The sequence below is a fragment of the Zingiber officinale genome, unplaced genomic scaffold (genome assembly GCF_018446385.1).
Source record: "Zingiber officinale cultivar Zhangliang unplaced genomic scaffold, Zo_v1.1 ctg51, whole genome shotgun sequence".
Taxonomy (NCBI): domain Eukaryota; kingdom Viridiplantae; phylum Streptophyta; class Magnoliopsida; order Zingiberales; family Zingiberaceae; genus Zingiber; species Zingiber officinale.
The window spans coordinates 18,273-45,279 of record NW_024589951.1 but is presented as its reverse complement, the minus strand read 5'-3'; the positions used below and the strand labels follow the sequence as shown (position 1 = coordinate 45,279).

Here is a 27,007-nt window from a genome sequence, read left to right as displayed (position 1 = left end):
GTATTTTTTTGGAATTTGGCAACAAAGAAGCATTAATTTGCAATAATGATTTGCCAAATCAATGCATTTGAATTAATTTTAGAAAATGAAAGGGCAAAGTTTTACATTTATAATTGTAAATAATAAAAAAACTTTTATTTAAAAAAAACTATTTCTTAAAAATTATTAAAATGCCTTCGCAATTAATCAATAACACTTTCAAGTTGCTTAAACATAATAATAAGTACTTAGTGTCATATTAAACAATTTAATAATGTTAATAATTAAAGAATTACTTGATAAAAATTCTTTTAATTTTTCGGAGGTAAAATCAAAATTTATGAATATAGAAAATAGCTAAATTAATTATTTTTAGTAGTTCACTTATTCATGATAATATAAGGTATTTAATTGATTTTGTAATAAATATCATCTGCATTCATTGAATAATGGGAAAAGGTTAAAAAAAGATTTGCATCTTAATCAAGTAATTTTGCCCATTTTATTTATACCTTACTTTTAATAAAAGGAAGGAAACATGAAAATTAAAGGAAATATTATTCAAAATTTAAAATATAAATATAAATAAGCATATACTAATAACATGAGAGTGTACAAGAATAATAGTAATATACCTATTTGAAATGAAATCGGTTATCTTGTCAGTTTTTTTTCTCATTTAACTGATTATTTTTTTCTAAATGAGTTGGTTTTGTTTGATTTACGAGAGTGACTATTACTTAATCATTCATTCTTGAATGCATTCACTTTGTTGTTTTGTAGGATAAGCTATTTAGATTGTATGATGAACATGCTCATGCTAATTACCTTAAGATTGTTCAAGCAAACTGACCGAATCAATATGGCAAAGATAGACCAACAAGTCAAATGAGTTTCGAAAGAGTTCCACTGTGCAATCGAGCCAAATGAGTTGAAAGAGCCACACAAATCAACCTAGACAAGCAAATTCTAGTGATATAGACGATATGACATCGAATATACTTACAAAGATGTGCAAGTTGCCGCCGAACATCTTCTTCTTTGACAAGGATCAAGGCTAGAGTCGCTTTAGATGTCGGCATGTACAATAAAAGATATAGTGGTCATAGAGGTTTTTGACAACTTAGATCAATAAGAAAACCTATGAAGATGTTAACAATTTTCTCACTGACAAAACAAAATAAATATGTTCACGAACGAGTGCATCAAAATTAGAGGTGGAATCAAACTGGATCCTGTAGAAGGAAAACGAAACTAGTATCGCACTTATATGCATATTTTGGGCATCCTAAGTGAAATAGCCTTACATAGAGATCGTAGAGTGGCGATATTCATGTAGCCAGCTGCAAATAGTTGGTACGAATAAAATACGATCTGATGATGATGACTGGTATCAGGCATCCTTTCAGCCCCTTTGCCGTCGTTTTTTATGTATCTTCTTGATGAGACGCCTTATGCAAGTCTTACTGTCCCAATTGGACTTCACAAGCCTCTGGTACCGACGAATCACTCTCCTCGCAATCAAGGTTTCTTTCTTTTTCCTCCGCCTCGGAGCTGCGGGTGGTGAAGTTAGGGTTGCAGGTTGATTAGGAGACACAGTTGGCACATCCCATGATAAATGTTGTGACCAGCTCCTATGCAAGGCATTATATCCATCCATCCTTCTCATGAGTTCCTATCAAACAAAGAAATATATTGAGCCACCAGGAATGGTTCGGTCTCAGCACATAAAAGGGATGAAACCCACCACCACCCTCTCCTCCATCGCGGAAAGCCGGGTCCTCATATTATCCTCTAGATAGCGCACAGATTGTTCAAGGGCCTCCAACCGTCGTGAAAGGTTGTTAAACTGAAAGCGTGAGGATAAGAATGTGCATACAAAGTTTACAATGGGAATGCCATATAAACACTGCATTCAAAGATTTAAATATTGATGTAAGAATTGTTACTGATTCTAAGCCTGCAATTGATTTTGTCAAGGGAACTAATGATCTTGTTTGGCCCATAGTAAGATGTACTAATCGCTAACTCAGTTCTTAGAAAGAGTGTGGGGTGTTTGTGGTTGGATGGTTTAATGCATTAGTTGAGTAAATTTGTTGCAAGGAGAAAAAATAACAGCACCTCAGAAGCTGAAACTTCACTCGGTTGCACTGTTTCCTCTGGCCGTGAGCTTGCATTAGCATCCTCCATGATTGCCTTTTAAAAGAGAGAGGATTAGAATTATTGAAGAGGAAGCAGGATTAAAAAAGAGTACAATATCAACCAAAGAAGCAGGAATTATCACTTTCACCTAGATCATTTTTAATCCTAAGTCTCAAGCTAATAGTCGAGACACATAGCTGATGATTAGAAAATCTAGTTCACATCAAATGCAAATACACAAACTAAACGTAGCATAAACAAAGAACATTGTAGCCTTTCCTTTGGGGAAAACAATAATAATTCTCAGAGCCAAAATTACAAGCTGATAAAGCCAAGGAGACTATGAAGAAAAGGCAAAGTGAGACATTGAAGACATAGAAACCAACAAAATCATTGAAAATGTCTCACAAAATCACTATGATGCAAGAATAAATCAATACTTCTGGTACAGAAATAACTGTGATTCCAACAGATAATCACGACGAAAATCTGTAGAAATGCCGAGATGGGAAATCACACCTTCCACCGCACGTCAATTATCATGGGCGTTGGTTTCGTTAAGAGAGAAACCAAATCCGCAAATTAAGAACCTCATCACAAATCAAGAAACTCATCACAAATCCATTGAGATCAAGAACCTCATCACAAATTAAGAAACTCTTTCCATTTTCTCAAATTAGGGTTTCGAACCAAAAACACAGCAGGAAATCTGCCATCGGAGCAAGAAAGCATTTGGCCACTTTACAACCCCGTCGCAGACGAAACGAGACCACAGAAAGCATGCGAGGGCTATGAAAAATGCAGGAAGTTCATGATTTCGCTTGTCTGCAAGAAGGAAACACCGATCGGAGGATAAATCACCGAGCGAGGAGGCGAAGATCGAAGCTCGACGGAGACGGCGATCGCGTGTGGGGTAGATGGAATCGCGCCGGCGTCGAGGAGGGATCGAGAGCTCTGGAGCGAAAGATCGACGAGGGTTCGCTTCTTCTCTCGTCGGCCTCCGCGGAGAATGGGAATGAGTTTGTAGGTCACAAACACACATGGCCAGTGGGAGCCACCTGATATTGCCGACGTCGATAAATATAATTTATATGAATAACAATAAATAGCTGTTAATATAAAAAAAAATGGTAGACAACAATAAAAAAATGGTAAAAAATAACTTATTTTTTTATTTAAAAAATATTTGAAAAAAATTAAAAGTTCATCTTTTTATAAGTAAAAATGTAGCGCTATTTTATAATTATTAAAGGATGTCCTATTTTTAATTAGTTATTTATATTTATCTATTCCTTTTTCAATATTATTCTCAATATTATCTTCCATCTCAATGATTCTATCTAAATTCTAAATCGAGAACAGTTATAATAGTTACAAAACTACATCTGATATATTGTAATAGATACAATTTTATTTCTCCTACCACGTGAATATGTTTCAACAAATTTAAAATATATTATAATAATTAAGAAATCATACCTGTTACAATACCTTGTAACAGGTAGGATAGCAACCCTCGCTAGCATAAAAGGACAGGTGAACACCAACAAAGATAAGATCTCTCTTAGCGTGCGCGCGCACACACACGCAAAACACTCACTTCCCTTTTATTCTTCTCCTTTTAGCTCAACACAGATTTGACCGTCGGAGGATCGCACCGACCATTCTTCTCCTTCTAGAGAGGGCTCTAGCAGCGGGAACCCACGCGGGTGTGGGGCTCCTCCACACCAACCACAATTTCAAACTTCAGATAAAACAAGTTTACATGTTAATCGCATTGTCATTCTGTAATAGGAACATCTAGACTAACATTGCAACTCGTTACACGAAAACATATAGCCAGTTCTTAGGTACAATTCCGATAAGCAATAGATTTGCAATCGCCCAAGTTGAAGACACGACTATGTTAGCAAGCCCTACAGATCTCTTTACATGTCGAAACGAACTGAGTCGTTGTTTGATGAGAAATATGAACACTTTGACACAATGATCACGATAATCTACCCTCGTGTCGAGTTGATATCAATGTGAGCATTCATCAAATCCAATTGCCTCGACCCAGGCCACCCCCCTACGATCGGAGAAGCTGTGGAGTTTGGGTTAGGAAGACTAGCATACGATGCAGTTTGCTCGATGTCGCGATTTGTTTCACGGCCAGCCTTTGCTTTGTTTTTCGCCTTAGGTTCTGTGTAAATGAAGCTTCCTACGATTACCTGCAAAGGGAAAAGTTATACATAGTGTGCAGAAAGAAAAAGTGTATGAGTCAAGTATTGAAGGAAGACCTGAACAGGAGTGGTAGCTATAAGTACTCCGGCGACACCCCCACCAATGACTCGACCATCGGTATTCGATAGAGAGATGCTCAATCCTCTGGTTCTGCTCCGTGATCCACCATTGTCGGTCATCATGCATGAACCGGATAGACAGAGTATCTCAAATCGGCCCTGATCATGTTCAAATCATGAGTAAATTTTGCTTTGGTAAAGATCATCCATTTACAGAATCAGTTTGACTATCAATAAAGATCAACAACTTGGGATCGGTTTGACAACCAAGTTTTTTGGTTCAATATTAGTAGGCACAATATCTCATGAACTTGTCTGTACTTAATAGTGAATTCAAAGGAAAGGTAACACATGTTGGGATCTTTGTTTTGGTGTAATCTGAGCGCAGGCAGAATGACGGTGATCCTGTCCGAACCAAGAGTCAGCGGACGCTGGGCACGTGGCGCTCTCTGTTGGATCCTCGAGTGCTCCGGCGAACCTGCAACAAAACCGAGCCGGGAGGGGTGCCCCGGCGACGGTCCTCCGACGCTCAAGTCAGGTAAGTGGTGGAGAAAGTGGCTGCCAAATTTGTATTATGCGTACCTTTGGCGAAGTAATAGCCTCTTTATATAGGACGGAGAAGGAACTGATGCACGCCCACCGAGGTGCGTACGTGTCAGCAACCCATACCACGGTATGCACTTGTCAGAGAGCTTACCTGACACCATGCTGCCACAGTCCGAGCATGTTCTTTAATGGGACGGCAGGACCACCCGTTGTCAGACTAGAAGTATGGCACAGCCATACGACTTGACGGCTGTCAGAAGATGTCCCCGTCTTTTACCCACCGTCTGACTGGGGTGCCCGGCCCGCCGGGCTGGTGATGAACGTCGTCCGGACGGCCTTGATTCTTTACGCCGTCCGGGCGGCACCTCCTTCCGCTCGGTCATTACGCACTGCTTTATTTGAGCGTCGGACCCCTGGTCCCTACCAGGGTGCCTTTTACTATCAGATTTCCCTTTCTTCTGAGTCCGGTCGGCTCGCCCTTTTCCGGCGAGCCACTGGACCCTTTGACCTCCCCTCAGCGTTGACTCCTTATGGGGTTCCGGATTTTTACCGCCGGATCACTTGCCTTCCTCTCGAGTCTAGTCGAAGGAGGCAAAGTCCATATTTATGAAATTGTATAAACTGTAAATACCGAATTGATGTTCGGTGCTAGTTTTCAAAAGGATGTGGTTCGCTCGTGAAAGGCTGAAAATAAGGTAGTATGACATCTATAGCATCCAAGATGCACAAAGTGTAACATATATGATAGGTGCCCCCTCGGAAGAACCTAAATTCAAAATTATATACCTCTCCAACCATGAATGTTATAAGGCAGTAGATAGATCGTTTATGGATGAAAGAATGCGGCCTATTCCAAATCCTAGACCATTCCAATAGCGATAGTAATGACATGCGGAATAACTGTTAGAGTGTATACTAAAAGCCTAGCTTTTGGTATAAACATTTATCTAGAAATAAGAATCACATTGGTCAAATGTCTACATTTGTGATAAATGTAGTTGTTCAATTAATTTATATTGTAGATAACATGGTGTGTGGTGTCACACACAGAGGATCATGTTATCGGTACCTTATAAATTATAAACAGTAGCTCACGACCAAAATGGAAAGGAACAAACCATTAGAAGGTCGTAGTGTAATTAGGTATCAGTTTATCTTGACTGTATAATTACACTAGTACACTTAGAGTGTATTGAGTAGGACCATTTGAGGTCGTTTCTTTTATACTGATTTTATAAAGAAACAAAGACCTCGGTTATTATGGAAGTGTGTGTTCTTAATCCTAATATAATAACAAGCACATATATTTGATATTTATTTCTTTAATTTATCAAAGGGTGAGATTTAGTTCGATGAATCAATAAACCCGATAAGTTGGGAAATGGTATCACTTATAGTGTGTGTTGTTGATTATAGAAGGAAACTGTGTCCTAGAGATACTAGGTTGATAATGTCCTCAAGAGGAGCTCATAAGGATTGTCATGTTAAACCCTGCAGGTGGACCTAGTCCGACATGATGATAAGGTTGAGTGGTACTACTCTTGGACTAAGATATTAATTAAATGAGTTGTCAGTAACTCACTTAATTAGTGGACATTCGATATCTTAAACAGGGAGACTAACACACTCATGATAAGAAGGAGACCAAAATGTAATTTGGGATTGGTGCGGTAGTTCAATAATAGTTCTCTAGTGGAATGAATTATTATTGATAAAATTAAGTTGTGTGTTCGGGGCGAGCACGGGATGCTTAATTTTATCGGGAGATCAAAACCAATTCCTCCTCTCGGTCCCTATCGTAGCCTCTTGTATATAGAGATTTATACCCACCACATACCCACCTTCTTACCCAACCAATAGGGTCGGCCAAGCTAAGCTTGAAGCTCAAGCTTAGGGCCGGCCAAGCCTAAAGGTTGGCCTTAAGGTGGCCGCAATAGCTTGGAGCCCAAGCTTAGGTGGCCGACCACATCATATTAAAAAGGATTTTTATTAAAATTATTTCTTATGTGGATATCATAGTTTAAAAGAGAGTTTAAAAATTAAATATTTCCTTTTAAAAGCTTTCTATAAAAGATTAAGAAAAGATTTGAAATCTTTCCTTATTTGTAGATTGAAAGGAGATTTTATTTTTAAGAAAAACTTTCCTTTTAACCATGATAATAATTTAAAAGAGAAGTTTAAAAATTAAATATTCTCTTTTATTAGTTTCTACAAAAGATTAAGAAAGATTTGATATCTTTCCTTATTTGTAGATTGAAAAGAGATTTTAATTTTAGAGATAACTTTCCTTTTGGAAATTATCCACATGTTTAAAAGAAGAATTTTAATTTATAAAATTTCCTTTTATTAAACACCATGAAGGGAAAATTATTGGAGAAATTTTTTATAAATTTCTGGAGACAAATTAGGAAGTTTTAATTAATTAAAACTCTCCTTGTTTATAACTTGATGGTGGCCAGCCATGTAAATTGAGAATAGGAAAATTGTTAAATAAATTTTTCTTTTTCATGGCAAAAGAATTAAGGAAGTTTTTAATTAAATTTCCTTATTTGCCAAGACCAAGGATTATAAAAGAGGGGGTAGAGGTGCCTTCATGGGTGATCAACTCTATTATTCTTCTCCTCTCTTTTCCTCCTTGGTGGCCGGCCCTAGCTTCTTCCTCTTCTCTTCTTCTTATGGCCGGCGGCAACCTTTCTTGGAGCTCTTGATGGTGGCCGGTTCTAGCTAGGAGAAGAAGGAGAGAAAGGTGGTTTTGTTTCTTGCATCCCTTGGAGCTTGGTGGTGGTGGCCGGACCTCTACTTCTCTTGGAGAATTGTGGTGGCCGAAACTTGCAAGGAAGAAGAAGGTGCTTGGTGGTTCTCATCTCGGAAGATCGTTGCCCACACAACGTCCGAGGTTAGAAGAGGAATACGGTAGAAGATCAAGAGGTCTTTTTAGAAGGTATAACTAGTAATTTTTCCTTTCCGCATCATGCTAGTTATTTATGGAAATAATATCAAATACAAGAGGCTTACGATTCTAGTATTTCGAATATGTTTTTCGAAGTTGTGTTCTTTTATTTTTCTTTTCCTTGTGATTTGATTGTTCTTTTCGGTTAACCTAAAGTTATTTTAGGAAATTAAATATTAGCTTTCCATAAAAGGTTTTGTCTAGTCGGTGGTGGTTGCTCCCATATCCAAGAAGGCCATGTGCCTCGCCACGTCAGTACTGGGAACCAATTATGGAAATTAATATTTAATGGAATTAATAACTTAAGGTGACTTGGGTCGAACGTGTTAAGTTCCGCAGGAGATCCAAGTCTAAACCTTAAAGAACAAATAGATTAAGTTTTGGATCAAACGTGTTAAGTTCCGCAGGAGATCCAAATTTTAATTTAAAAGAACACATGGTAGCTAGGAAAAGGTTCAGACCTTTGTACAAAATTTTTGTACAGTGGAACCTCTAGGTTTTCCGAGTAGCAACCAACAATAACAACATATACTATAGGTGATTACTCAAAAGAAACCGAATTCTAAACTCTATACCTCTCCAACTGCGATCATTATGACATGTGGAGTAAACCTCAATCCAGCTGAACCAGCAACCCATTCACCTATTGCAAGCACGAGTATATATATAACTCAGCAGTTGGATGACATTATAGGAAATTCTGATCAAATAAATTTATCGAATGAATGAAACTAAAGCACAAGTGAAGAACATATCAAGAGAACAAATCAAACGTATATGCTACGAGTGAAGAACATGCTTGTGTTCTCAACATAATGAAAAAGTAGTTTAAGAATGAGCCTTTCAATCCCTTTAAATAAATTAAGTAGCTACTCTTAAGCTGTAAACCGACTAATAATGAAGGTAGACCGTCTTCGAACGTATATGCTACAAGTGAAGAACATGCTTGTGATATAAACATAATCAAATAGTAGTTTAAGAATGAGCCTTTCAAGCCATTTAAATAAATTAAGTAGCTACTCTTAAGGTGTCAACCAACTAATCATGGAGTTAGAAGTCTTCCCCTAGTTCGACGGATAAATCCAGAGGACGACTTATGCACACTCGGAAGACGACCTCCAAGAGATTCATCCCATTTGAGATTCGAATTATGATCCTCTTATTATTCGACTGAGTGCTTTACCACCTCAAGTTTCATTGATCATGGATCTCATAAACATCAAGAGAATGCTCGAAGATCATAAGACAGACAGAAACTAAAGCAAGTTTTCTATCATTTAGTAATGGCGAGTTTGGATTTTTATCCCACCAAGTGATGCTAGTTGCTGCTTCCTCCCGGTGTCCAGCGGTCGCCCTCTCCCTCGCTTTTGCGTCGGAATGCCAGCTCCGGGAGCTAACCCAGACCCGGTCCTGAAGGTGCCAGAGGGGGCAGATAACGAACTAGGTGAGAGTGCCAAAGCTACAGCCCCATCCGGTCCATACTTCCTCGGCCGTCCTCTCTTCATGTTCACTGATTCCACCAGGTTGGCACCTTCGCCGAGCTCACTGCCACCGTGAGCTGAGGCCGCGGGCGGGGAGTCCACCCGAAACGCCCCCGAACCAACGCCGGCGGATTGGATGCTCAGACTTTGCGCCGCCAGGTGCAACCCAGGCTGCGAAGCGGCGACTGAGCCAGGAATTCCTCTATGAGCAATGTAGTACGGCACCACGCCGGGCATCGCCATGGCGTCTCTCCCATCCATAGCTGAACCAGAAAAAGAGGGGAAAAAAGGAAGCTTTTATAGAACACTAAATGACCAAATCTACTGGTTCTAATCGACCTAGCAAGGAAAATCTCACCTTTCTCAAACTTTGTGAGTCCTCTTTAACAACATCAAGGGAGAAAGAATCCAAATTTGCTCTTTCTGTGGCGAATGGCGAGAACCAGCCGCGCAGCTAGACACCGCAAGAGATCGATGAAAGCTTTAGAGGAGGGTAGGGTGTAATTAAGACTCCAGCAGTACCCGAAATGTCATACCTTCCTATCTTCGCCTTCCCTCACTCTCCCCCTCTCTCTGTCTCTCTCTCTCTGCGCTCCAAACGTAAAAGGGTATCGTGCCACCCCCACGGGCTGGATCAGCTGGTTAGGTGCCTTCAGCTTGCCAATGAAGTTGTGGGGTCGAAGGTCGCCAGTTGCACTCGGGGATAAAACCCTGGTCTGTTGCGCCAAAAATTCCTTCGACCCCCCAGTCACCTATCCTGCCTAGCATTAACCGTGATTTACTCCCTCTGGAATCTTGTGGGGTCGGGGTCGGGGGTCACTAGGGTGGCGGTTCCACCTTTTGCCAGTAAAAGGGTGTCGTGCCAGGAGGCCGCTGGGTCGAAACTCAATGGCAACAGGGGAATAAATCCCCTATCCCTGTATCCCACCCGGTCCGTCCCATGTTAGCTCGGGTGCTGCGATTTACCTCCCTCACAAATGACCGTGGGTCCGGTCGGTGGAGGCCTTGGGGGCGAGGGTTTCGCCTTTTGCTGCAAGTTAAAGGGTGTTGTGCCCCCACGGGCTGGATCAGCTGGTTAGGTGCCCGCAGCTTGCCAATGAAGTCGTGGGGTCGAAGGTCGCTAGTTGTACTCGGGGATAAAACCCTGATCTGCTGCGCCAAAAATTCCTTCGACCCCCAGTCACTTATCCTGCCCAGCATTAACTATGATTTACTCCCTCTGGAATCTTGTGGGGGCCGGGGCCAGGGGGCCGCTAGGGTGGCGGTTCCACCTTTTGCCAGTAAAAGGGTGTCGTGCCAGGAGGCCACCGGGTCGAAACTCAGTGGCAACAGGAGAATAAATCCTCTATCCCTGTATCCCACCCGGTCCGTCCCATGTTAGCTCGGGTGCTGCGATTTACCTCCCTCACAATGACTGTGGGTCCGGTCGGTGGGGGCCCTGGGGTGAGGGTTTCGCCTTTTGCTGCAAGTAAAAGGGTGTCGTGCCCCCACGGGTTGGATCAGCTAGTTAGGTGCCTACAGCTTGCCAATGAAGTCGTGGGGTCGAAGGTCGTCAGTTGCACTCGGGGATAAAACCTTGGTCTGCTGCGCCAAAAATTCCTTCGACCCCCAGTCACCTATCCTGCCCAGCATTAACCGTGATTTACTCCCTCTGGAATCTTGTGAGGCCGGGGTCAGGGGGCCGCTAGGGTGGTGGTTCCACCTTTTGCCAGTAAAAGGGTGTCATGGGGACCCCGTGGGTCATCCGAGATGGCATGGGGCGGAAGTTGCTGCAAGGAGGTCGCTGAGTCGAAACTCAGTGGCAACGGGGGGATAAATCCCCTATCCCTATATCCCACCCGGTCCGTCCCATGTTAGCTCGGGTGCTGCGATTTACCTCCCTCACAATGACCATGGGTCCGGGCGGTGGGGGCCCTGGGGGCGAGGGTTTCGCCTTTTGCTGAAAGTAAAAGGGTGTCGTGGGTCATCCGAGATGGCATGGGGTGGAAGTTGCTGCAAGCAGGCCGCCGGGTCGAAACTCAGTGGCAACGGGGGAATAAATCCCCTATCCCTGTATCCCATCCGGTCCGTCCCATGTTAGGTCGGGTGCTGCGATTTACCTCCCTCACAATGACCGTGGGTCCGGTCGGTGGGGGCCCTGGGGGCGAGGGTTTCGCCTTTTTACTGCAAGTAAAAGGGTGTCGTGGGTCATCCGAGATGGCATGGGGTGGAAGTTGCTGCAAGGAGGCCGCCGGGTCGAAACTCAGTGGCAACAGGGGAATAAATCCCCTATCCCTGTATCCCACCAGGTCCGTCCCATGTTAGCTCGGGTGCTGCGATTTACCTCCCTCACAATGACCGTGGGTCCGGTCGGTGGGGGCCCTGGGGGTGAGGGTTTCGCCCTTTTGCTACAAGTAAAAGGGTGGCGTAAAACCTCGGTCTGCTGCGCTTTAAATTTCACTCGACCCCCAATCACCCTTCTTGTCCAACTTAACCGTGATTTATCCCCTCTGAATATTTATGGGGCCAGACCTAGGGGTCATTAAGGTGACGGTTCCACCTTTTTGCAATGTAAAAGGGTGGCAGTCGATGGCGCGAAGCAGTGGGCGCAATAGCCACACAGATGGCAGAGCTCAACTTAGTCATAAATGAGGCGATCCTCAAAATCACAGCGAAACTCCGTCGAAACAAGAAGACGAAGAAAAAGTCGTCAGTTTTATCATTCTTGCTCACTGATTTGGTTCGAATTCTTCACTTCGACTACTTCTACCAATGCGGCTATTGCTACCCAGAGAAGTGGGAGAAGAGGAGGGAACATCGCACGGTGGCCACAGCGATGACAAGATAATTACAAAACTTTATTTCCTGCAAAATCAATTAATAAATAAAAAAATGATTAACATTTAAAAAAGGAATCATTGGTTGTCATCGTCTTTGCTGTCTGGTCTCATACAGTGGCTATTCGACATGCGGGAACGCAATAATGGAGTTGACAACGACTGCGAACTCATCTGCCACGTCATCAAGAGTCCACGTCACCCAAACAATTTTAGCTAAAAATAACGTCTCAAATTAACTAATATATGCTTCTTTTCGAAGTTATTATCTCCCCAGAGTCATGATATCGTGATAGGACATTTAAATTATCATTTAGATAGTTTGAATCTCTGTTATGATATATTTGTATAATTTTTTTTTTCAAATGAAAGGCGTAATCAAAAGATATTGAATTTCTGAATAGGTCATCGTGTGTACTTTCTGATTTATCCTGATGATCTATAAAAAAAACAGGTTAAATTAATCATTCAATAATAATCAATATATATATATATATATATATATATATATATATATATATATATATATATATATTATATCTCTTAGTTATGAAAATTTCTGTGAGACTAACTATGTGCTTCTTCTAGGTTATTTTTATGCGCTTCTTCCTAAATTTATATACAATTTCGTGTCAACACTCAACTTTTTTAAATTTATATTTTATGAAATAAAAATAGACAACTAATTCCGAGTAAATTTATCTCTAATTTATATAAATTTAAAATTATTTTTTTCTCAACTTTTTTATTAAATTTTAAAACGTTTTTTTGGTAAAATTATATCATTTCAAATTTTATGTATTTATTTTTTTATAGAAAATTTTATTTTCAATTTCATCTCAACTTTATTTTAAATTCTGTTTTCAAATTATCTCTAATTTACATAAATTTAAAACAAATTTTATGTTTGTCTTAAAATTTTGTCTCTAATTTATATAAATTTGAAATAATTTCTTTTCCATCTCGAATATTTATTAAATTTTAAACTAAATTTTGAAGAGAAATTATATTATTACAAATTTCAATATTGTAGTCTCAAATTTATTTTAAATTCTGTTTCAAACTAATCTCTAATTTATATAAATAAGAAACATTAGTTTTGTCTTAAAAAATTTATCTCTAATTTATATAATTTTTTTAAAAAATTCATCTTCGAATGGATGATATTGTTTCAAATTTCCTTTGTAATATGTATTTATTTTTTATATAAAAATTTATTTATAATTTCATCTCAAATTCATTTTAAAATTAAATTTCAAATTTGTTTTCATGTATTATAATCTTATCGGAAATCGATGGAGATACCACGCTAGACAAATGACTCTATCATTGACTAAGAGAAAACTCTAATATAAAAAAAAATGATGACACCCGACACTCCTTTCTACACATACTTTGAACGAGAACTAGAGAGGGGGTCCCTGGTACAGATACTCCGATGCTCAAGTCAGTACAGTAGCCGAGTGGAGAAGAAGAAGAACAGTAAATGCATGGGCATGCTCGTAGTAAAGCGTAATCAGCGTATGTAGTAAAACGTTGTAAAAAACATATCTGGCCAATGAAGATGACCCCGACCATTTTTATACTGACCCTCAGAACCTCTATAATCGTAAGGTGTCAGAGAATGTTTAGTGTCAGAATATGCCAAATAATGGAATATGTATAGTCACCCTTCGAGGAAGGTTCGGTCATAGGTATCTGAACCGTCTTTTGTAACCTCCATATTAGTGAGGCGGCTAAGAATGTTTGACGTCAGAATATGCTAAGTAACATCAGACAATGGAAGTTGTACAAACACCCTCAGAGGAAGGTTCCCTCACATATATATGTTATGATAGTGGAATATTCCTTGATGAGTAGTTGTTATTCTCTAACAGGTTGTTAGGATTCTTTGACAAGGTTGTTGTTGGAATCCCAGGGTTGTTTTGATGCGATCAATAGGTTAAGTTAGGTCCTGTGTTGTTTTAACCTTGTGTCTAAGTGTGCATGACCTTAGGAGCACAGGGAGTCGAGCAGAAGACGTAGCTAGCGAGAAGGGCGACACAGGAGAGTGCGTCTGAGGGACGAGGCGCTGTAGAAGAGTACACCGGCGGACGAGAAGGAAGTGTGCGGTGTTTCAAAGGGACGAGAAGCCAGAACGAAAAATTGCTCGGGGAGCAAGAGGCGCAGCTAGCGAGAAGGTCGGCACGGGGTGCGACCGAGGGACGAAGAGCTGCGGATGAGTACGCTAGCGGATGAGAAGGAACCACGCGACGATTCCGATGGACGAGAAGCCAGAGCGGAAGCCTGCTCGAGAAGGTCAAAATTAGGTTCGGGTGAGCCTTATCAATTGGCTGAAATCACCCAAGCGAGCGGAGCCGGAGCGGAAGACCCGGACCGAGACGAATAGCACCGGAGCAGAGGACCCGGACCAAAAATCAACTCAAGAATTAGCAATCCAACACTTGTGTGCTTTCATTTATAGTTTATCTTCTGTTTTTTGTGCTTTCACTACTGTAAGAGGTTTCTCCGCCTGAAGGAGATATTCTAGTGCGCGTTTCATTCCTTGGATTAACAACCTCCTTGGTTGTAACAAAGTCAAGTCTGTGAGTCTCTTTATATTTATTACTTTCTGTTTATTTAATTTATGCAAGTGTTTATTTGCAAGTTCGAGAAGGGTTATTTTTTTTTTTTTAGGCTATTCAACCCCCGCTTCTAGCCGGCCCAACAATCCCATCAAGTGGTATCAGAGCAAGGACGCCTTAGGAGGACTAACCGCCGACTAAAACAACGAGATGGCTGGAACGTACATCTACCCACCAACGATCGAGAGGGAGTTCGCTTTTTAGAAGCGACGAATGCAGGTTTATTTTAAAACTAATTTTAATATGTTATTAATAATGATGTATGGTTATGAAGCTCCAAAGAATACAAAAGGAGAAGAACTTGAGAAGCATCAATGTGTTGGTGCAATCGACCTCCAAGGTTTTAATGCCTGACAAATATGTTTAAGTATGTTTAAGTATGGAGTTTGATCAAGAGAAGTCCTAGTTGTAGGCTAGGCAAGGGGAGAAATCTCGGTAGATCATGGAAGCCAGGTGGATAGGTCTGGAGGACCTGATCCCTGGGTAGCCGAATATTGAGTCATAGTTGTAGGCTAGGTAAGAGAAATCTCGGTATATCGTGGAAGCCAGGTGGATAGGTCTGGAGGACTTAATCCCAAGGTAGCCGAATACTGAGTCTTGGTGAGTGAAGCCAAGTGGAGAAAAATCCTAGGGGGTGGTAACCTTATGTTCTGGTAAGTGAAGTCAGATGAAGTAAATCCTAGGGGGTGGTAACATTAGGTAACGAGAAGTCTTGGAGGAGTGAACTCCAAGCAAGGTTGTTCGGATGGTTTCGGTCGACCGGACCAGCGGATCTCGGTAAATCTATGTTTAGGTTTATCATTGTATTTTGTATTACTATTATTGTTGTTGGCTAATGTAGTATTATAGGAAAAGTCTTAGTGGATCGGGCGATCAAACACTGAGCTGACAAAAGTCTAAATAGGTCTGGAGGACCAATGTTTGGCAGGTAAGTTGAGGTATGCAACTAGAGGAGCAACAGTGAGGTCGGGTTCTTAAAGTGAACAACCTTAGGTCGCTGATCCAACTGAAGAAACCGGATCGGTTTCTAAGTTGAGATCAAGATAGTTTTACTGTCTTATTTTATTACTCATGTATTATATTACTGTGCTAACATTTGTTTTGCAGGAATATTGTTTAACTCTATTTTGTAGATTCGGCCTAATCGATCGACCGAACAGGAGGATCGGTCGACCGAACCAGCTTGACTCAAACCAGAGATCAGTTCAGACCAAAGCGAAGCACAATCCGATCGAAACTTGATCGGTCGACCGAACCAGGGATCGTTCGACCGATCCAATCAACATTAAACAACATTACAAGAAGATATTTGCCAGATTTCGACGAACAAGGAAAAGGCTTGTTCGGTCGACCGAAAAGATGGTTCGGTCGACCGAACCATTAAAGACCAGTAAATGCAAAAGATCGAGCCAGCTTCAGACTTCAGCCAGGAAGGAAGGGAGCGGGTTCGGTCGACCGAACAGTGGGATCGGTCGACCGAACGTCCAGTACACCTATAAATGAAGGCTCGAAGTCAAAGGCTTAACGACTTTTTCCGATCGATTCAAGAGTCCTTCTGCAAGCTTGCCATGCTACGAATTTTCATCAGTCCTGCAAAGCTACTCCATCCGACCGAGCTTCGACTTTAAAATTCCATTATCGGCATATTTCTTTTTGTATTGCACTTAATTCTATAAGATAGTAGAGTGTTACTATCTTACATCATTGTACCTGTACGATCCACTTCTCTCCGAAGGTTTCGGAAAGAAGTGTCATAGTGGTTTGTCCATCGATGCGGTCAAAGACCGCGGGCTTTCGAGTAGGAGTCGAGCTAGGCTCCGAACGAAGTAAACAAATGTGTCTCTCTCTTTACTTTCCGCTGCACATTTCTGATTTCAAAAAGGAAAAGAAAAGTTTGAAAGCAAGTGATATTAACCCCCTCCCCCTCTATCGCTAGCATTCGATCTATCACAATGGACTGACGAGCAGCGCGATGAATTCATGGCAAATGGTAAGGCTGAATCCCGCCTTCTGAGTGTACTACCTACCCAGGATCTCGAAAGAGTCAGAAAATACAGAAGCGCAAAAGAACTTTGGGAAAAGTTCTTGAATCTCTACGAAGAACCATAATGGTAAGTGCTTTGTATTTCAATCACAAAATCAACTAAGGCTCAAGCTTTAATGGTCGCTTGAGGTTACGTTGATACCGTATATCATATTTGTTGAACTCAGTATTCCATTTGATCAATCTCCCTGAAGTCTCTGGGTTGATAAGCACTCGCCCCAGGGTGCGATTAGTTAATATGATGATCATGTGAGAAAGAAAATAGAGATAACTTCATAATGACTAGGACTAGCCTACATATTAATTTTTTAAGAGTGATGTAGTGAGCATATATATGATCAAACATACAAGACCTATCTCTCCACTTCTTCAATACAATTCTCAAAATATATCCAGCCGGCCTAAAGTGATGGGCAGACGAACACATGCTTATTGACTCCATCTCTATAATAATTGACTCCATCTCTATAAATACAGACCGAGGACTTTTCTCCTCTTCCATTAATAATAATGTTGGCGAGCAATGAACTCATGTGAGACAGGGTCGATACAATGTTAATAGCTAGTTGAGATATCTAGAGAAACGATGTTCATAAATTTAGAGGAGTCTCCAAGTTTTCCTCTTGTAATGTTTCATAATAGTATTATAGTATATATAAATAACAAATATGACAATTTTAAAACAAAGCTGGTTTGCCCGAGTGGTTAAGGGGGAAGACTTAAGATCTTCTGCACATAAGTGCGCATGGGTTCGAACCCCATAGCCAGCATTTTAGTTCTTTTATTTTTATATTCCAAAATTAAAAAATAAAACTGTATTATAAAAGAGCGTTATTATAATTAATATACTTTGTTAGCTATAATTTAAAAGCAAAGCTGGTTTGCCCGAGTGGTTAAGGGGGAAGACTTAAGATCTTCTGCACATAAGTGCGCATGGGTTCGAACCCCATAGCCAGCATTTTAATTCTTTTATTTTTGATTTTTTATTCCAAAATTAAAAAATAAAACTGTATTATAAAAGAGCGCTATTATAATTAATATACTTTGTTAGCTAATTTAGTAGTCATATTACTACTCATGTTTGGCTGCTCTTGGGTCAATAGCCAAATCCACTGCTCTCCAATGGAAAGACTCCGATGAAGATTTCTAGTAAAAGAACTAAAAAGATTGAAAAGGGTTAAAAGGGGAGTCTCTTTATTATCATCATTGCCTTATATAAAGATCTAAGAGTGGTCATGATGTATCTCTTCCTCTTCACTAATGGGTATGTAATCGGTCTTTATAACAATTGTATTGCATATGAATGCGGAGCAGTTTGATCTAAGCCCCATCCTAAGTGTGGCTTGTGGGGCTTGACTCGAAAGTCACTCGAGTTGATGATTGTGAGTCGACTAACTTGACTCAAGTTTGGCCATGAGTCATGGTTGGCTACATTGATTAAGTTTTGGGTCTGCCATGTGATCATGTTGTTCCAACCACATTTATTAGGTCATACACTCACCATTTAGACAGAGCCGATCCTTATTGTTCAAAGGCCCTACGCGAAATTATAAATTATGCCCTAATTTTATCTAACGAACACTGTTTTTTTTAATTAAAAAAATCATATTTGAAAAAAAAACCATAGAATGAGGGGGTCAAACATGATCTCATACTACAATTTACAAGGACTTCACAGACTTACATGTATTCCAAACAAAAATCATTCTCTCCGTATTTACATTCCAATAACACAATATAAAATAGACTTTATTTACACACTTTCTAACAAAAATACTCTAACAAATCCAAGAGATTTCAACCTCTTCCTTGATATAAAACCACCAACAATGAACGCTGAGCAAAAGCCTTCAAACTCACAAAACGAAATCCCAAACATGTAGAACGCACCAAAATCTCCAAACTTTCATAACACCATAGAACTTTCAGAACCACCACCACACCACCAATACATAACGTAGGAAATCCACCAACTCTCCCAAATAATCAACTTACACATTAAAGCTTCATCAACAAATTCAGTCAGCGGCTCAAACCCCAATAACACCACAAATCAATATCAATTTCTGATCAAAATTAAGCACAACCACAGGGTATGTTTTTCGAACTCCCAATTACAAAGAAAACCTTTAGAAATCCACCAAATAAAATTTTGCTCAATGAATCAGCCACATATACAACCCTTCAAAAAATATACATTGCTCCACCTTCTTTAGAAACCATAATATCAGACTCCAACAGCAATAGTATCTTAGAATCAAAACATATCAAATACTAACTCATATCAGAACAAAACCAACCAAATGCATAAACCCCTACACTATCAGAACATCACATTTTCTGATAAGAAAGAAGTGCTACACATGAAAAACCAACCTTTACAAATTTCCAACGACTAATACAAAAAATCACTATAAACACAGCACATCATAATAACATTCTTGCACAACATATCATAAACTATCAACATCACAGCTTCAATCCAGCCCCTTATAGGTACATTTTGTAAATAAGCTTCTCCTCCCTGCAAGATACCCACTGCAACATCCATACTCTAGTCGACCAACCACCAAAAGAAGAGCTACCCAATCTGACATGAATAAAACTTCTTTGTATCAAAGCATATCAAGAATACTCCAATAAAAAAGGATGCTCCTTGAAACAAAATTTCCACCACAGAGAATACTCCACCATTTCCCTCCGAAAGCCACAGTAAACAAAAAATTATCAATTTATCAAACTATCAATTAATCTAATCACCAAAAGAAAAAGAGTATGAATAGCACCAATTAGCATAAGTACTGGAGTTATTATGACTTATGAACACTTTAAGAGCATAAATACAATGTCACATGTACTCATAAGTAATGAAATGTTTACCTACAAGTGCGAATGAGAGTAAATGCAAATGATATAATTAAATGATCGGTTGTAATACACCTGCAAAAAACACACAAAGGTAACTCATTTAAAGTATATTCGTGATACACTTTTAAAGGCAAAATCATCAATAATAACATCATATTCAATGTTTTCCAAAATATTCTTTTCAATGCATAAAATTACTAATCCATTTAGTCTATCTTGAGGCATTGTGGTCCGTAAATAAGATTTTATTAATTTTAATTTTGAAAAACTTATTTCGACAGATGCCACTATCACGGGTATTGTCAATAATATCCTATAAGCAATCATCACATTTGGAAATATATCCATTGTTTTTTAAAAAATATAATATTTGAATGGAAGATCAGTTTTTATTTGTTTCATAAGATTCACTTGATAACATTACTTACAAAACTTGTAGTTCTGAAAACATATATTTTGCATCAATATCAGAAGTGTCACCATTTCTTAAATTATTTCAAGATTAACACAAGAACTCATCAAGTCATCATCATCTAATGAAACTAATTTTGCAACATTATATAAGAACCTAAATATAAATTCAAAATATTGTAACTGTTCAAATCTACTCTTCAATTGCCCAAGAGCAATATCGACCACTAAGATAAAATAATTTATTCGAAAAGATTCTTTTGGTGATTGATTTTCTCTTTCAGTGTTAGCAATTTAATCAAAATATCTCTTTCTACAAATTTTACGTTTTATAGGAAATATAGGCTCAATTTCCATATCAGATGCTATTTTTTTTGCATCAACCATAACAGGAGCAAAATCATTTTCTCTATATTTTTCAAAAAAGGAAACAAGACCAGACACTTATTTTACAGCAACATCAAAACACATATCCTCTTACTGTAATTTTTTTCTAACTAAGTTAATTTTATGTAAAATATCATGTCAAATAACAAGACTTAATATAAATTCAAAACTTGAAAGTTCACCATATGCTAAAGTTTAAACATCTTTACTTACTTTATCATCTTCGCTTATTTCTGCTAATTTAAACAAAGCTTCTCTGATTTGGAAGCTTGAGATAGTATTGCTTTGATTGTTTCAATATGGATTTCCCATCTTGTAGTTGATAATGATTTTAAAGTTAATCCATCAATATATTCAAGCAAAATATTCTATTTTTTTGTTGAATTAGAGAACACGGTGTAATTGACATGCTCCAAAAAATAATTTTGCTTTAGCACAAGAATTTACCATGTCACAAACAACTAAGTTAAGAGAATGAGAACCACATGACATGTAAAATACTCTAGGATTAATGTCAAGCAATCTTCTTTGCACGCCTTGATTTTTGTCTTTCATATTAGATCCATTATCATAACATTGCCCTCTCACATTATCAATATCAAGTTATAAAGATTGTAAAACAACTTACAATTCATTGAAAATACCTAAACCAGTTGTATCTTCTACATTTATAAATTCTAAAAAGTACTCTTCTATTTTAATTGGAGTCTCTGAAACATCTGTACATCTTAATATAAGAGTCATTTGTTATTTGTGACTTGCATCCGGTGTACAATTAAGAATTACTGGAAAATATTTTGCCTCTTTTACTTTTTTAATTATTGCATTATTGACTTTAGAAGCTAGAAGAGATATTAACTCATTTTGAATTTTATGAATAAGATAGTGATAATGAATCTTTTTATCTTGAATGAGTCGAAAATGCTCTTGCATTATTGGATCAAAAATCTGTAATCATTTCAAGTAGACCTAAAAAATTATCATTACCATCTTCATAAATTTTGTCATGTGTACCACGAAATGTTAAATTATGTATAGCAAGACATTTTACAACAACAACTATTCTTAGCATAACATGTTTTCAATGTTTTGTGTCCTTTTTAATTTGTTCTTGTATTTCCTTATCAATTGTCAATGTTTTCTTTAATCTCATTTGTAGTTCAACAAAGACTCTCAGATTAGTGAGGTGTTCAACACTATTTTCATGTTGTTTAAGTTTGTCACATAAATGTTTCCAGTCATTAACTCCTTCTTTTGCTAAATTACTTTTGGTGTGCATTACTTTAAACAACTTACAACAAATACAAAATATTTTGTCCAACTCCTTCGAATATACTAACCATTTTCAATCACGAGTCTCACCATTTGGTAACATTTGAACATAGTAAGTATGAGAAAAGTGTCGAGATTCTTTATCTAAAGGAAACTTAATACTATCTTCTCTTTTAGGACCTCTTTTCACAAGTAAATCTCTCTTTTTTTATCAAGATTATCCCAAACTCTTGGATTAAATATGTTTATATCATATCTAGGTATCGAACATTGATATTCATTTGTACGCTCATCATCACAATTATCAATATCTTTAGTTTTTCCAATTTCAATTTCATTCAAATCATTAAGATCTGTAGTTTCTTCATTCTCATTTTCTACAAATTTTTCATTCTCATCACTTTCGTTTCTCATAAATTCTTCATATTCATTATTATTATTTTCAACAAAATCTTCATTTGCATTTAATTCATTACTTAAAATCTGAACTAAGATTTCTGTTGTGTTGTGTGATTCTTTACTAAAATATTTATTCAATGAACCTCTTAAGCTTTGGGCTATCTCCTCGTCTTTTTTTCTTTTTTTTGTCTTTTTTGATATCCATAGAGTTGTTTCATGATGATAGATAATTATGAACAATAAGCAATAAATAAAGAACAATAAAACCTGATATGGAGAATTTTTCTTTGATTCAAAATTCACTTATATAAGACCTAACACGGATATCATGCAAGTTTATAAAAAAACACAACAATTTAATTGTTTAGAAGTTGGGATCTTATTCATGCAATTAAAGACACAAGCATATTAATCAAACTAGCTAAATGACATGTAAACTTAGTTAATCTACTTATCATTTACTAGCTAAAAGAATCCATTCGAAGAGAATAAATAACTAAAAGCCAAGGCTTTTTAGAGTAAACCAATAAGAAAGTTCTTGTATCTCACACACATACACACAAATCCATTTGTTGATATCTGCTTGTTTTTCTTAATCAGGAGCCTACTAAGTGTGACCAACTATCGAGGACGGATCCAGGAGCTGGGCTAATCGATCCGATCCCAAGTTAGTTGACTCCAATGCGGACATCATAGAAGAGGTCCAAATTCACTTCGCTTGAGCGCATTACCATCTCGTCTTTTCTTATATTTTACCTAATTTAAAATTTGTATTGAATGTATTTTTTTATTATTTATGAATTGTTAAATTAATTTATTAGTAATGATATTTGACGGAAGGCTAGCCCTTGACGCTAGTTTTAGAGAGCTGTTGCCAATGGTGAGGTAGATGTAGTCAATCTACAAGCGCAACGTGAGGTCATTCTTGAGTGTCTCACGTAAGATCTCAATCCATAGATGCTCGTCTTCAGCATCGATGTAAGAGTACACCAGGTGAAGGATATATCAGTCCAATTGATGAAGCCACAAACCAGGTCAACCATGTAGACAACTATAGCTACGGGAGCAAGGGTCTAGCTATGGAGGAGTGGTCATGGTTGTCAGCGGTGAAAGAGAAAGGGGGTGAATAAGCAAGGTAGAGGAGGAAGGTGATATTATAGGAGGACGACGGATGGAGGATGACAACAAGAGGAGTAAGGGTCGTTGTCCATGGTCAGAGCTAGTCGATAGCTAAGGAAATAATAAACAGAAAATATGATAGCATATTGCAAGTTGTATCTAAATGGATAAGAGCAAAAAAGGGGGTTGTATGTAATTTTAAAAATTTTGAATTAATAAAAAACAATCTAATATTATTATTATTTTTTGCTTGACTTGTATTTACTTAGGTGATGTTTTTTTTCTTCCCTTGATTTGATAAGGTGGTTGTACTAAGCTGATGGGAGGACAATGATTCTCTCATTGAGGGCCTCATGGACGATAAGGGGAGCAACTTCTTGGAATTGATCTTCCCTCGCTTCTTCTCAATAAAGAAGACGACCTTGTGGCCTTCCTCCTCAATTGACGGATAAAGCCCTACTATTCACCTCCTCCCTCTTCTCTCTATCAATTATGCTCCTCGCCTTATCATTTTTTCCTCTGCTTGCGCTGTGCCCGTAGGGCTGTGATTGTGCCGCTATAACAGCCACAAGAGCATCCTTCCTCAGATTGCTCTTCTTACTAATCTCGAGTGAAAGAGGGAGTAAGGAGGTTTGATAAGGGGGTTGTACTGAACAATTTCGATGCAAAATTGCAAATTGAAAAGTAGAAGTTGAAATTTTGGTAAAATCCAAGTATACAAACCCTAATCGATTGCCTAATCAAATAACAAATTAAAACCCTAATTAACTAGGTGAAAAATCGAGATCTGATCGCGGATCGCGGTTGCCCAAATCGATAAAAATGATTACTGACCAGAGGACTGGAGGAGCAGTCGTTGAGGTTATCACACTGGCGATATCCTCTCGATGGTAAGGTTAAAGGCACTGGAGACGCCGAGGTCGGTGAGGATGGCAGCCGAAGAGAATCGTCATGGATGTGAGAGTCGAGAGAGCTAGGGTTTCATCACTTCAGAGATGGCTTCAGCAACAAGCGACGAGAAACGTGAGGGTGAGACAAAATAAAAATTTTATTAAAAAAAATTATTTATTTATATTTTTTGGACCCTAGGCAAGGGCCCTGGTAGCCCTAATCCAGGACCGACTCTGCATTTATATGTATTTAGGTATGTTGCTTGACTCATCATGCATTATGATCGTATGCGACTGATGAAATTATTTTACTCGGAAGTGAGTCAGGCCATTCAGAATTGATCGGATACAATCATAGATATCATCATGCATGAGACAACGTGTAACATAACACTTCTCTCTCTATATACATATATAAAATACATAATATGTATTTAATATTTTCCCACCTTATCTATTAGGTTGTAATATATATGAAATAGCTAGGATAAATTTAGTCCGTCGCTAATTAACATGTCGATCGCTATATAGCATGAAATTTTAATGGCCACTACCAATTCGGTCGCTATGAGCTCGTGGTGGAAATGTATGGCGACGTGTATACCTGTAGCTCATCTAACTCACCAAATCAAAGTGTTTTTTTTTTTGCTTTTTCGGTCTGTTTTAGCTCAACATTGGCTGTAGCAAATATTCAGGCTCGTCCAAGACAGTGCCAAATTGCCAGGTGCCTTCTTTGATCTGCCAGAGCAAAAAAGAGCCACAGCGTTCAAAGACCATGCAATAGAGGAAAACACAAACGACGTTTATTCGCATATTGCAGTGCATACGTAAAACATGCCAGTTTCTGTAATAAGAACAACTGCTTGGCTAAGAAATTCGGTAACTTGTCTAATGCCGATGAGAGGATAAACGGAGTCACTCTTTTGAGTCCTTGCTACTACCAATTTCTTTCGACTCTACCTTACCGTCGTCCGGAGAATTCTCGTTTGCATCTGCTGGATCCACTGGTTTCACATCCTTCTCTGTTGGCTCGGCATCTTGATCATGGCCGGTGTTACCATCATCGTTGGTTTTAGCACGGAACTCTCGACTCCCAGCAGTTTCGGTGGTAGATTCATCCTCCCGGGTGCTATTTTCTGTTACTCCAGAGGGACCACAGCCAGAGGAATCAGTCGCAGCGACAGTCTTTTTGACTGTCCCAACTTTCGCATATTTACTCATGAATTTGTATTCCCAATCCTGCAAGGCCTCGAGCTCGAAAGGGCCGAGGTCGGAGAGATCGCTGGTTAGATCTTTTGGTTCGAAAGACATTTTTGCCAATGCTCGGCTTGCATCTTTGCCTGCAAACAAAGCATAAGGTCCTCCAGGTCCATAGAAAATCCTGGAGAAGAGAACATAAAAGTCATCAAAAATTTCTTCTAAAGGTGTTTGTTCATGCAAAACATGCAGCAAAGAAAAAAAATCCAAATGTAATTCTCTACCATCTGAAGGAACAGTCCATGAGAAAGTAAAATTGAATATCATGCCAATGGCGTATATTCAAAGAAATACAGTATAGACACAACTCTAATAATTAGTAAGAACGGTAGTAAGAACTCACCAATCATATTATGATAAGTAAATACCAATGTCTATTAGCCTCTAAGGGAAGATCACAGTATTCACAAAGAAATACTTGGGACAAGCTACATATTTACAATCATATTTCATTGAAGTACGAAAAAATATCAAATGAATTAGGTAAATCATTTCCCAGTGTTCCATGATAGCTAAAAACTAACAAGATGAGTAACTTTTGAGTGGAAGAATCATTCATTTTTTTGCATAACAAACACGAGAAGATGTATTTTTCATGCAATTAATTCCATAACAAAAGTTCTCAAATTTAGGAACCACATAAAGATGCAGGGACATTGCATAGTTAATCTAGAGGAGGACTAACTGTGCAATCCACCTGTTGTTTTGCCTGAAAATTTTTTTGAATGTATTCTGCTAATTGGTCGAATATATCATGAAATGACTTGGTGGCGTGGAAAATCCACATAATGAGGACGAATAAAACCTCTTGCTGAAGATCCTCATCGCAGATCGGTTTGTTCAGATTGTCCACTTCAGTGCACAATTAAAACCTCTTGCTGAAGATCTAAATTGATTGAATGATACTACCTGTTATTTGTGCCGAGACAAACACACTGAAATTGCTATTGTTTTGATTCCTTTCCAGTTTTTACCGTAGGCACAGCAGGAGTAAACATGACCATATACATAATTTAGGATTTAAATTTTACATCAGTCATTTGATCCAACATCGAGTGCCTTGAATCGTATATAACTTACAAAGAATCGGGCAACCGTCCAGATCGAAACATAATCCACCAAAATCTGATCAAACACATCGAGAAATCGAGAGAGCGACGAACCTGCTCTGGGTGACGTCATAGATCTGGCTCTTGATGGCCATGAGGAGCGGCTTCTTGGGATCGGATCCATCGTAGTCGCGGAGCTCCTCCTCGGTGATCTCCCCGAGCTGTACGGGGGGCAGCAGGGTCTCCTCTTCCCGCTTCCTAGACGGAGGCGGCGGCGGCGGCGCCAGGAACCCCGCCACCAAGTGGTAAAGCGCCCAGGCTATCGCCAGCACCGTGAAGAACATCGCCGGCGACAGGCCTGTGTACGCCTCGATCGCCTTCTTCGCCGTCTCCCAAGCCTCCGCCACCGCCATCTCTCTCTCTCTTTCTCTCGGAGCGGATATCCCGATGCGCAGTTAGAAAAGGGAGATGTAAAGCGTGAACTGCAT

General features: G+C 38.9%; 2 protein-coding genes and 2 non-coding genes across 4 annotated transcripts; 2 read left to right on the top strand and 2 right to left on the bottom strand.

Moving 5' to 3' along the window:
* Positions 1–1,123: 1,123 nt before the first annotated feature.
* Positions 1,124–9,644, bottom strand: LOC122037473. The gene is made up of 10 exons (XM_042596970.1): positions 9,212–9,644; positions 8,478–8,545; positions 4,404–4,565; positions 4,240–4,334; positions 3,784–3,865; positions 3,601–3,640; positions 2,983–3,230; positions 2,101–2,175; positions 1,727–1,828; positions 1,124–1,654 (listed from the first exon to the last, which is right to left on the bottom strand). The coding sequence occupies exons 1-10, from the start codon at positions 9,642–9,644 to the stop codon at positions 1,385–1,387; spliced, it is 1,575 nt and encodes a 524-aa protein (XP_042452904.1). The 3' UTR covers positions 1,124–1,384.
* Positions 9,645–17,554: 7,910 nt separating this feature from the next.
* On the top strand, positions 17,555–17,637 carry TRNAL-UAA. Its single transcript has one exon. It is a non-coding gene; the product is annotated as a tRNA-Leu (tRNA).
* A 105-nt stretch (positions 17,638–17,742) lies between these two features.
* Positions 17,743–17,825, top strand: TRNAL-UAA. The gene has a single exon. It is a non-coding gene; the product is annotated as a tRNA-Leu (tRNA).
* A 7,169-nt stretch (positions 17,826–24,994) lies between these two features.
* LOC122037480 (membrane steroid-binding protein 1-like) lies at positions 24,995–26,996 on the bottom strand. Its single transcript, XM_042596978.1, has 2 exons — positions 26,634–26,996; positions 24,995–25,594 (listed from the first exon to the last, which is right to left on the bottom strand). Exons 1-2 carry the CDS (start codon positions 26,930–26,932, stop codon positions 25,129–25,131), a joined length of 765 nt encoding a protein of 254 aa, XP_042452912.1. The 5' UTR covers positions 26,933–26,996; the 3' UTR covers positions 24,995–25,128.
* Between the last annotated feature and the right edge of the window lie 11 nt (positions 26,997–27,007).

Coding starts and splice junctions, on each gene's coding strand:
- LOC122037480 (XM_042596978.1), bottom strand. CDS start 26,932: ATGGCGGTGGCGGAGGCTTGGGAGACGGCGAAGAAGGCGATCGAGGCG. Junction 25,595..26,633: donor TATGACGTCACCCAGAGCAG/GTTCGTCGCTCT, acceptor TCTCTTCTCCAG/GATTTTCTATGGACCTGGAG.
- LOC122037473 (XM_042596970.1), bottom strand. CDS start 9,644: ATGGATGGGAGAGACGCCATGGCGATGCCCGGCGTGGTGCCGTACTAC. Junction 4,566..8,477: donor TAATGATCGCAGTTGGAGAG/GTATAGAGTTTA, acceptor GAACATGATCAG/GGCCGATTTGAGATACTCTG. Junction 2,176..2,982: donor GATCTTCGCCTCCTCGCTCG/GTGATTTATCCT, acceptor CTCTTTTAAAAG/GCAATCATGGAGGATGCTAA.